General features: G+C 45.1%; 1 protein-coding gene across 3 annotated transcripts; it reads right to left on the bottom strand.

Moving 5' to 3' along the window:
- Positions 1-471: 471 nt before the first annotated feature.
- Positions 472-2516, bottom strand: POLR2K (RNA polymerase II, I and III subunit K). 3 transcript variants are annotated; one of them, XM_075550605.1, is made up of 4 exons: positions 2384-2516; positions 1868-1941; positions 1454-1546; positions 472-676 (listed from the first exon to the last, which is right to left on the bottom strand). In XM_075550605.1, exons 2-4 carry the CDS (start codon positions 1929-1931, stop codon positions 654-656), a joined length of 180 nt encoding a protein of 59 aa, XP_075406720.1. In that variant the 5' UTR covers positions 1932-1941; positions 2384-2516; the 3' UTR covers positions 472-653. The 3 variants fall into 3 exon arrangements, with proteins under 3 accessions (XP_075406720.1, XP_075406718.1, XP_075406719.1); XM_075550603.1 differs by lacking the exon at positions 2384-2516 and adding an exon at positions 2300-2378; XM_075550604.1 differs by lacking the exon at positions 2384-2516 and adding an exon at positions 2286-2330.
- Between the last annotated feature and the right edge of the window lie 9046 nt (positions 2517-11562).

Raw genomic sequence — 11562 nt, forward strand, 5'->3', positions numbered from 1 at the left:
ATGATGTATGTATACTAGGGCTCCTCAAACTTTTTAAACAGGGGGTCAGTTCACTGTCCCTCAGACCCGTTGGAGGGCCAGACTATAGTTTTTTAAAAAAAACTATGAACAAATTCCTATGCACACTGCACATATCTTATTTTGAAGTAAAAAACAAAAGGGGGCAAAAACACCCAGCGGGCTAGATAAATGTCCTCGGTGGGCCGCATGTGGCCTGCAGGCCGTAGTTTGAGGACGCCTGATATACACGGACAAGTTTGAACTAGTATGGCATACAACACTGCAGAATTTACAGTCAGTGACAGACCAGGAGTTTTCAAGGGGTATAGTTAATCACTTTCAGAGAGCCCCAGAAACATGACCCAGATAATTTGAGGTTTTGATTAAAGTGTGGTTTGTGGAAGCAATTTTAACTTTCACTGTATGTAAAAAATAAATGCACAACGAAATTAAATTTAAAGTCAGGCAATCGAATGAAAAATAATTTATTTACACAATGCACCTATAGATACCTAAATACATTTTGGTTTTAAAACTAAATGAGACCACATGTCTAACCATTACATTCGGAGTGCGTTATCCAAAAGCCATACAACAAAGTGAAACAGCATGGCAAATCCAACACACATACAGATGTTCTTTGAATTCACGCTTCATCGAGCATCAAACACCACCACTGGATTAAACTGAGTTAAGGGGAAAAAATTTTTTTTTAATTATATGAAACATTTAACACTTCCAGGTCACATTCTCTTTATAATAAAAATCATCCCTGGCAGGGTCAATTCTGTCTCATGGCAAACTTACAGGGCAGAGCAGAAGCGCCCTGTGGGTTTGAGACTATAAATCTTGGTGGAGTAGAAAGTCTGATCTTTTTACCTTAGGGCAGATGGTGACCTCATGGTAAGCAGCCCATTACACCACCAGGGCTCAGTTATATTTAATTGAAACGAGGGTAGGGGGAAGAGGGAGAATTCATTATTTAGGATGAGAACTGGAGATGAATTTTTTTTTCAATTTTACTTAGTCTTTCTTCTAGGATTCAAGAGAAAATACCTAAGCAAACCCAAAAGTAGTACACAGCCCAGGAACAGAAAAGTCAAAAGAGAGAAGGACCTTCCTCCAGAACAGAGAGAGAGAGAGAGAGAGAGAGAGAGAGAAAGCGTTCCCTTAGCTCAGTCATCCTGAGTCCATAAAATCTCCTAAGTCACGAGACAATAAATTTGTTAACGAAAAAATAAACAAAAATGCAAACCCTTGAAAAATAAACTTATTAAAAAAAAGAAAAATAAACTTATGAGACCTCCAATCAATGAGTACTTAGAATAGGAAAGCCAGTAATTTAAAAAAATATTCTTCTAATACCTACTATATTTACCAAAAAGTAATATCAACCTAAGGATTATTCCTTTCTTCCAACTTCATTCTTCCAAAGCATAGTTTAAAAGGATACATCTTTTAGTCCTTTTCTTGTACATTATTCTGTATCCACATTCTCTGCATCTGATTGGATCCCTGGATTTTATTTCATTTTCTGTGTTACATTCTGGAAAACAAAACAGTTTTCAATGTCTAAAAAAGAACACACTATAGATAAGCAAATTACGTTAATTCTATTTTTCACCCAAAGCACTTAAAATACACTGACTCTCCGGGGTATCTGGATATTACCAAATACGAGAATATGGAATGGGGTAACACTTGTGAGCAACGCATCCTGTATCATCACCCCCACCCCACGAGAGAGAAATGAATGCTATATTAGATTTTGTGCTAGTGTGCTATATAAAAGTCCAGGGACTCTTTATGTAGAAAGTAAGTAAAATGATAATCACAAAACGTACTTCTATATATGTGCGTCTCTTACCTCCGCAGATATATATCATTGGCTGCTGTTTTGGGGGTTGCACGTCGTCCTCCTGGGGGTCCATTGTTAAGTGCCTAAAACCAGAGACCCACAAATTGAGAACTCCACAGGGGCTTCTCCCAAATCCAGCCAAGCTTCATTTTCCTCCGGGAAAGTGAAAAAGGTCCGGACTGCTAATTTGGGCCTTTCCCCCCGATCGAAGGTAGGTCTAAAAGACGAAAATAGCTCGTGTTCCAATTGAACTCATGTACCAGTTCTACTTTTCCAAAGAGTAGGAGCATATGGCCCCCATATTGTGTATTTCAGCAGGGAACAAGCTAACCGAGGATAAAGGAAGAAAAATTAAATCCGTCCTCGGCCCGCAGTAGCCTAACCAGGAGACCGGCAGTACCGACACCGGCCTGTCATACTTCACTACCTCCACATCCAAACCTGTTTAGTCTCCAATAACTTCCCAGTTTTAGCCTAAACATCCGCCGCCGCCCCACCTCCAACTCTGACCCCTCATTTTCCTACCGACGAAGTCAGAGACAGGGCTCGCTCCGCACGGCCAAACAGCAGCAGGCGCGCGGCCGTCGCTGCCAACTTCCGGCGCTTCTGAGTGACGTCAGGGCCCGCGCCCCGCCTCTTCCGCCAGAGGCGTGGCCGGGTAACCAGGGTGACGGGGAGGCGCGGAAGCTTGCAGGTTCTTGCTATGGTTAGGACAGTCACCCCCCACACACACACCGATCACCCCCCGATCCCGCCGCGCACCCCACTTTTCTACTCCCCACCCCCACCATGAGCAAGGTTTGTCGTTCTGAGTAATGAAGTTGTTTCCTTCCTTTTCTGGGAAAGCAAGTTCGAGGAGAAGTCACGACGACACAAACTCCGTCGAATCCTACGACAGCTATTACTCAGAAGGCTCGCCTGTCCCACCTCGAACGGAAAACGCTTTCCAGAGTCTGTTCACGACCATCGTGTCCACGCTGATCATGGCGGTCCCCTGCGGGTCCCCGAGACTGTGGCTGTTTACGGGAGTGCAGAGCCCAGTCTTCCTCCGACCTGCGGGTTGCAGCCCCACACGTAACCAGTCCACCAGCAGGGCTCCACTTGCAGATGACGGTGGTCAGACATTGTGTGCGATGCCATGTTTGGGGCAGCGGGCAGCTATCTATCTATCTATTTATTTTTTAACCCTTGGCCCTTTTTCTGAATTTGGATTTCCAGCCTCCTAGAACATTAGGACAAGGACCTCTGATGGTACAGTGGTTCCGAGTTGGGCTCCTAACCCCAAGGTCAGCAGTTTGAAACCAGCAGTCGCACCGCAACTTTGATAATGGGACAGGATTAGTGACAGTTTTATTGTTCCTCTTATTACCAAGGAATTTCTAGAAATTGCAGGAATTTACCACCACCAGCCCCTGCTCCCCATCCCCCCCCCCCCCCCATCATTCTTCAGTGCTGGGAAGACTGTTCTGTGGGAATTTCCTTGGGGAAACTTAGCCCATCCAATCGACAGCCCTGATTTTTCCCAAACCTCATAGAACACTTAAAGGGAAGATAACCTGAGTCCTGGGACAGTGTCCAAATTGCTGCTTTGACACGGTGTAGATTAAATAGCCCAGAATGACTAGAGGAGAGGGAGGATTAGAGAGGTTGGAACCATGACCTTTAGAAATTACAGACCTAGATGAGGATACATCAAGAAACAATAGCACAGGAAGACACCAGCTCCTTGCAAATAGCAGCCCAGAGGTCACACCAGGTCCTTTCATCCTCAGATGGAGAGGTCCACTCTGTGGGAGCCCTGGGCACCTTTGGGAATTTGACCTGGAGCTTGGATACCTTTGACAGCTTGAGCTGGAGTAGAGGCCTTGGCCAGAGAGTCAGCCTTGTTTGGGGCCTTGGCCTTGGTCTTGGGCCAGCAGAGCCTCAGACCCTTGGCAACACGTGTCTGAGCCTGCTTGCCAAGCTTGGAGTGGGCAGTGTAAACTAGTGGACTGAGCTTGTGATTGACGCCCATTGGGATCTTAGCCTTGACTTTTGCGGGCTTTACAAGCCCTGATTGCCTTAGCATGAGCACCTGTAGTCTTGGCGATGTTGGCCTGCATTTTCTTCAGGCCCTTGTAGTGCTTCTTGGTGAAGTGCAAGTTCCTCAGGAACTTAGGGTCCACTCCCTTAAGAGATTCATATCGTTGTGATCCAAGGTTTTTTAATGGCATTTCTGTGCCATTTGGGGGATTGGTTGTACATGGAATGGTTCTTGGTCTTGACCTTGTCTGCCCCGATGCCTGCTGCTCCTGGAACGCCAGAGACCGCAAGAGAAAAAGTAGCGGTCCATTTTGATATGTTTGTTGAAGGAAGCTTTCTCGGATTTTTTAGCAATGGTATTTTTGACTTGTGTGTTTCTTTCACTCTTCAGCAGTAATAAAATATCTAAAAAAATTACATTGACAGGAGCAAGAAGAAAACAACAATGTTTACATAGTGTTTGTGGTTTTGTGGATTTCACTTAATCACAGGCAAAAATCCCCTGCCCTGCTTACATTGGCAGGGCTGAAGGTGGGGAGCAGACATTAAACCAAATAAGTAAATAACATGACATGTTAGAAGGTGATAAATCACCGGGAGAAAACTACAGCTTCGAAGAGGTGCCAATGCTGAGGTGGGGTGGGGATAGACTGCAGGGAGAGATTTATTTGAAGAGCTAGGAGGGGAGGGCGAAGATTCAACTTGAGCCTAAGTGTGGAGGGAAGAGGCTGCTGAGAGATGTGGAAGCTTGAGGGATGTATCACTTCACCAAATGTATACTTTCAGCTGCTTCTTCCATATGGCATCTCATACTTAATCACCACACACGGGGTTTAGCTTATTTTCTCCCAAATGGGTCATCTTGGCTTCCTCACCCTTTGCCCCATGTAATTATGTTCGCTGAGTATGTCAACCCTGATTTTTCTCCCCTGCCACGGCCTTTCCCAGCATCGGGAGCCTCCTAGTGGGTTTTCTACAACTACTTTCACCTTCATTGTTATGATGATTGCCATCTTGCCCTGCATTCTGATGCTTTCTAAAATGCGCGCAATTGCCCAGAGGGTACGACTTAGGCTTGTATCAGTCCTTCCAAAGGTGTGATACTTGGCCTCTTCCCCTTCTCCAGAATTTTTGTTGCCACTGCCTCAAGCAAACTTTTTTTTCTAGTTACGTCCAATGATTTACAGTTGCCCTAATGTAGCCACCTGCTTCAAGGTCCTGCTCTTGCACATATACTATTGTCTAGTCTAGAATTCCCTTTTGAGCCCTGGTGGCATTGTGGGTTACACAGTTGAATTGCCAACTGCAAGGTCAGCCATTTGAAATTTCAGGAGAAAGATGAGGCTTTCTACTCAGGTAAAGAGTTACAGTCTCAGAAACCCACAGGGACAGCTTGACTGTCTGATAGGACAGGGCCCTATGCTCTGGACTTGACTCGAGGGAGGGAGTTTGGATTTTGCTTTACTGTTTGCCTGAAGTTACCTCTGCTCCCTCTTCCACAGAAGGGATAGTATTTACCACCTCCTTCCTTGTGCCACTTCCTCTAGTATAGCGCATGGTGCTCAACCTTCCTAATGCCATGACCCTTTAATACAGTTACTCATGTTGTGGTCACCCCAACCATAAAATTACTTTTGTTGCTACTTCATAACTGTAATTTTGCTACTGTTAAGAATTTTCATGTAAATATCTGATATGTAGGATGTATTTTCATTGTTACAAATGAATCATAATTAAACAAAATTAAAACCGTGATTAATCATAAAACAATGTAATTATATATTTGAAATATTTGTATGTTTTCTAATGGTCTTAGGCTACCCCTGTGGAAGGGTCGTTTGACCTCCAAAGGGGTCCCAACCCACAGGTTGAGAACCGCCGCTTGTACGGGTACACTTATGTAGAGCAGGATTCCCAGTAGCTACTCCAAGACCCTGGACAAGATGGATTGACACCATGGCTGCAACAATGTGCTCAAACCTAAAAATTATTGTGAGGGTGGCCACGGCGCACTGGCTGGGTTTCACTCTGTCGCACGTAGGGTTGATGAGTTGGAGCCGACCTGACGGTACCTTAACAATAACAACAACAGTGATGTAATACTTTGTGGGGCATTCCAATGTGTGGATGACTTTGTAAAGAACGGGGATTCCAGAACATGTGCTCATGGAGAACCTGCACATAAACCCAGACACAGTCATTGGAAGAGAACTAAGGGACACTGCTTCCAACTCGAGAATGGAATGTGTGAGGGCTGTATCCTTTCACCATACTTATTCAATCTCTATGCTGAGCCAAGAACCCGGGAAGCTGGATTATATGAAGAAAAGTGTGGCATTGTGATTGGAGCAACACAAACAGCCTGTGATATGCAGATGATATCATCTTGCTTGCTAAAATCTTGTTGCAGAGAACCTGAAACAGATGAAGATCAGAGACTGCAGCCAAACATCAAACAAAAAGCCTCACAATTGATAAGCAGCCTCATGATAAATGGAGAAAATACTGAAGTTATCAAGATTTCATTCTAAACTGATGGTGCCCACCATCTGGGCTCTTAGAGGCTTGAAGGTAAACAAGCGGCCATCTAGCAGAGAAGCAATAAGCCTGCATGGAAGAAGCACACCAGCCTGTGCGATCATGAAGTTTTGACAGAGACAGATAACAGGCACCAGAAGACCCCAAACAAAAAGAGACCTCAAACCCATCTGTAGACAATAGCACATCCCCTCACAGAAGGGTCACAAGGAAGGGATGAGTCAACCAGGGTGCATGATAGCACCGATGAAACACATAATATTCCTTCCTCTGGTTCGGCTGAGGCTTTCTCATTCCCTACTATCATGACCCCAGTCCTGACTTTCAGTTCCGACTAGACCGGAGCATGTACAGATAAGAGCTCAGGACACATGGAATCCAGGTCAGATAAACCCCTCAGGAACAGAAACGGGAGTAGCGATACCAGGAAGAGGGGGGAACTGATCGCAATGATCCACCATAACCCCCACTCCCAGGAGGACGAACAACAGAAGTGTGGGTGAAGGGAGACATAGGTTGGTGTAAGATATGAAAATAATAATGTATAATTTGTCAAGGGGTCCTGAGGGTGGGGAGGGAGGGGAAAAAAGAGCTGATACCAAGGGCTCAAATAGAAAGTAAATGTTTAGAAAGTGATGATGGCAACATATGTACAAATATGCTTGATACAATTGACATATCGATTGTTATAAGAGCTGAAAAAGCCCCAATAAAATGATTTAAAAACAAAGATTTCATTCTACTTGGATCCATAAGCAATGCCCTTGAAAGTAACGGTCAAAACCAAAAGATGTAATACTTGAGTAAATCTGCTTTTTAAAGAAAAATTTATTTTTAATCATTTTATTAGGGGCTCATACAACTCTTTTTTTGGGAGGGGCTCATACAACTCTTATCACAATCCATACATACATCAATTGTGTAAAGCACATTTATACATTCATTGCCCTCATCATTCTCTAAGCATTTGCTCTCCACTTTTAAGCCCCTGGCATCAGCTCATTTTTATCCCTCCCTCCCCACTCTGCCCTCCCATATCTTTTGATAGCCGGCCACCATCAGCTTTTTTCACCACATTTGCTTATATACCCATTTGTCTTCAGCAATCATACCATGGAGGTGAGCACACAATGATATGATTTTTTGTTCTTTGATGCCTGATAACTGATCCCTTCGGCACCTCATGATCACACAGGCTGGTGTGCTTCTTCCATGTGGGCTTTGTTCTTCTGAGCTAGATGGCACGCTTGTTTACCTTCAGGCCTTTTTTTTCTTTTCTTTTTTTTTTCTCTTTTCTTCTTTTACATTTTATTAGGGACTCATACAACTCTTACCACAATCCATACATATACATACATCAATTGTATAAAGCACATCCATACATTCCCTGCCCCAATCATTCTCAAGGCATTTGCTCTCCACTTAAGCCCCTTGCATCAGGTCCTCTTTTTTTTCCCCTACTCCCTCCCCGTTCCCCCCTCCCTCATATGCCCTTGGTAATTTATACATCGTTGTTTTGTCATATCTTGCCCTATCCGGAGTCTCCCTTCCCCCCTTCTCTGCTGTCCCTCTCCCAGGGAAGAGGTCACATGTGGATCCTTGTAATCAGTTCCCCCTTTCCAACCCACTCACCCTCCACTCTCCCAGCATCGTCCCTCACACCCTTGGTCCTGAAGGTATCATCCACCCTGGATTCCCTGTACCTCCAACCCTCATATGCACCAGTGTACAGCCTCTGTCCTATCCAGCCCTGCAAGGTAGAATTCGGATCATGGTAGTTGGGGGGAGGAAGCATCCAGGATCCGGGGGAAAGCTGTGTTCTTCATCGATACTACCTCACACCCTAATTAACCCATCTCCTCTCCTAAACCCCTCTATGAGGGGATCTCCATTGGTCGACACTTGGGCCTTGGGTCTCCACTCTGCATTTCCCCCTTCATTTAATATGATATATATATACATATACATACATGCACATATACATATACACATATATACACATACATACACACATATCTTTTTTTTTTTTTTGCATGATGCCTTATATCTGGTCCCTTGGGCACCTCGTGATCGCACTGGCCGGTGTGCTTCTTCCATGTGGGCTTATTTGCTTCTGAGCTAGATGGCCGCTTGTTCACCTTCAAGCCTTTAAGACCCCAGACACTATCTCTTTTGATAGCCGGGCACCATCAGCTTTCTTCACCACATTTGCTTATGCACCCATTTGTCTTCAGCGATCCTATCATGGAGGTGTGCAGTCAATGATATGATTTTTTGTTCTTTGATGCCTGGTAACTGATCCCTTTGGGACCACTCGCTCACTCAGGCTGGTGTGTTCTTCCATGTGGACTTTGTTGCTTCTGAGCTAGATGGCCGCTTGTTTATCTTCAAGCCTTTAAGACCCCAGTCACTATCTCTTTTGATAGCCGGACACCATCAGCTTTCTTCACCACATTTACTTGTTCACACACTTTGGCTCCAGCCGTTGTGTCAGGAGAGTGAGCATCATAGAGTTCCAATTTAATAAAAGAAGGTATTCATGCATTGAGGGAGTGTTTGAGTAGAGGCCCAAGGTCCTTCCGCCACCTTAATACTTGACCTATAAGTATAGACACATAGATCTATTTCCCCATCCTCCTATATATATTTGCATGTACATGTCTTTGTCTAGACCTCCATGAATGCCCTTTGACTCCTAGCTCTTTCCTCCATCTCCTTTGACTTTCCTCCTGCCCTACTACCATGCTTCATCGCCACCTGGGCTAGAGTATACCTCTTCTCTAAGCAACCTTACCCTTGATCATTTCCCAGCAGGCCTGCCACTCCCACTTCTCTACCATTTGGGGTCCCATGTTTTTCCCTTGTCCCTGGGTTTGTTAACACCACTTCCTTACCCCCCCTACCCCCCCACCCCAAGTCCCCCCAAAACTGTCGGTCCCGTTGTTTTTCCTCCAGATAGTTCATCCAGCCTGTCCTATTCAGACAGACCTGTGGAGTCACTAACATGCACGAAAACTAGACAGAGGAAAACAAAGCAACAGTATACAACCAGACAACAAAACAACAAAAACAAACCACTGACAAAGAACAGAATAAAACAGTTCACAAGAGAAAAGCTTGTAGTTAGTTCAGGGATCGTTTGCTGGCCCTTAGGAGCGTTTTCCAGTCCAGTCTGTTGGGGCACCATGCCCTGGCCCCGAAGTCCACTTTCAGCATTCCCTGGGGACCTTGCCACTCCATTCCCTTGCTGTTCCGCTGCACTCCCCCAGTGATTTGCCTGGGTGTGGTGGGATCAGGTCAGGTGCAATTCCCACACTGTGTCTCCGGTGCTGTCCCCTGTATCGCCCTTAGTCACTGAGGGGCATCATGTCTCATAGTGGGACCTTCAGGCCTTTAAGACCCCTTTTGCTAGCCGGGTACTATCAGCTTTCTTCATATTTGCTTATTCACCCGCCTTGTGTTCAGCGGTTGTGTCGGGAAGGTAAGCATCATAGAATGCCAATTTAATAGACCAAATACAGGGATGCACATGGTAGACAACTAAAAAGGAGGTGGGGAAATGAAAAAAATATAAAAAAGAAATGGGTAACAGGGGCATAGGGCACTAACCTACCCAAGGGAAGGGTATTGTTTATATCTCTATAGGGAAAGAGGGACCCTACTTCAACCCAGTGCTCCACGATGTGAATGCAACATGCCGGTTTGGAGTAGGGAACCAGTGGAGAGGTCTGGGGGGCCGGTGCCAATTTCAACTACTAAGTGGACATCTGCCTCTCCCCCCCAGAAGAATTTATTTCAAAAGACGGCATTGAATTTGCAGTTCTGGGAGAGGGACATATCTGATCGGAGCACACGGCAGCAGATGAAAGGGGAAGAGGAGATAGTGGAGCACATCCTGGCCTACCAGGCCTTGAGGACTATATTAGATAGGGTTCTCTAGAGAGACAAAACCAGATTGCTAGTAATTTTCTATATCTGTATTTATAAAGATAGATATATAACACAAGAAATGAACTGTTAAATTATATACAGATAGATAGATATATAATACAAGAAATGAACACTTAAATTATAAAGCAGTGAGACACTAGCAGTCCTTTAAGTCTTGAGGGCTGTCAGTTCCTCCTCTGTAGAGAGAGCTGGGCTATATACACCCAGGCAGCAAACAGCAAGGCAGGTCACCAACTGTCAATCCCCAGCTCCAGAGATGTACATTCCAATAGTGTGGGCTTAAAGGGACCTCAACTTATAGCGACACAGTCCACAGGCTAGGCATCCCACAGGTAGTGCACCCTTTAAATTGAGGCACAGAACAAGCAAGGCAGCCGTACGCTGGTCCGGTGATTTAAAGAGCGAGAGACAAGAAAGGCGAGGCTCACCAAGCCATTTATCTCTCCGCCCTTCAATTAATCCTACTTGTGTTTATTGGCCAGGTTGGCACATTAAACTATCGCAAGGACGATGTTTCCAATTAGAGCAGCCAGTTCACAGAGAGGACCACATGACTGGCCCCACTATGAGACATGATACCTCTCACTGACCCATAGCCCTACAGGGGACAGCACAGAAGACACAGTGTGGGAATTGCACCCAATCTGATCCTGCCACACTGAGGCCAAGCTCCTTTTTAATGTGTTTTTCTGATGGGTCTGAATCAACTCGATGGCAGTGGGTTTGGGTTTTGATTGAGTCTGGGGAACAAAAGTCTAGGAGGCCAGATCAGGATTGTAGTGTGGAGAAGGGAAGCTTTCCCAAGGACATTTCCATGGGTCAGCCCTTGCTCCCCCTGGAAGAATGAGCAGGTAGGTACATGACGGTGACAGAAAACACTGTCTCACAGCTAATTCCCTGGCCTTTTTCTCAACGTTCCCAAAACTTCTTCCTCATAAGCCCCTGTGATCATCCTGTGTCCTTGGGGACAAAAATCGCCCAAGATGACATGTTGGGAATCTCCCCCCAAAGAGCTGATTTCTCTTGAATTTAATTGGCCTAACAGATGTTTCTGGAAACCACTAGATTTCTGTTGTTGAGCGCACTTGAAGGGAAACTAAAACAAGCACATTACCGAGAGAACTTGTCTGCAGTCATCCACTGATCACAGAGCCATGTTTAAACACGGGTTATTTGAGATTAACCCAACGTGC

This window comes from Tenrec ecaudatus, chromosome 5 (genome assembly GCF_050624435.1).
Source record: "Tenrec ecaudatus isolate mTenEca1 chromosome 5, mTenEca1.hap1, whole genome shotgun sequence".
In the NCBI taxonomy this organism is placed as follows: Eukaryota; Metazoa; Chordata; class Mammalia; order Afrosoricida; family Tenrecidae; genus Tenrec; species Tenrec ecaudatus.

What these genes read in the sequence shown, in the direction of transcription:
- POLR2K (XM_075550603.1), bottom strand. Translation starts at nt 2,340, where the DNA reads ATGTTTAGGCTAAAACTGGGAAGTTATTGGAGACTAAACAG. An exon ending in AGTTATTGGAGACTAAACAG is followed by an intron (nt 1,942 to 2,299) that starts GTTTGGATGTGG and finishes CTCTGGTTTTAG; the next exon opens with GCACTTAACAATGGACCCCC. An exon ending in CAAGAAAAGGACTAAAAGAT is followed by an intron (nt 677 to 1,453) that starts GTATCCTTTTAA and finishes AGTTTAATCCAG; the next exon opens with TGGTGGTGTTTGATGCTCGA.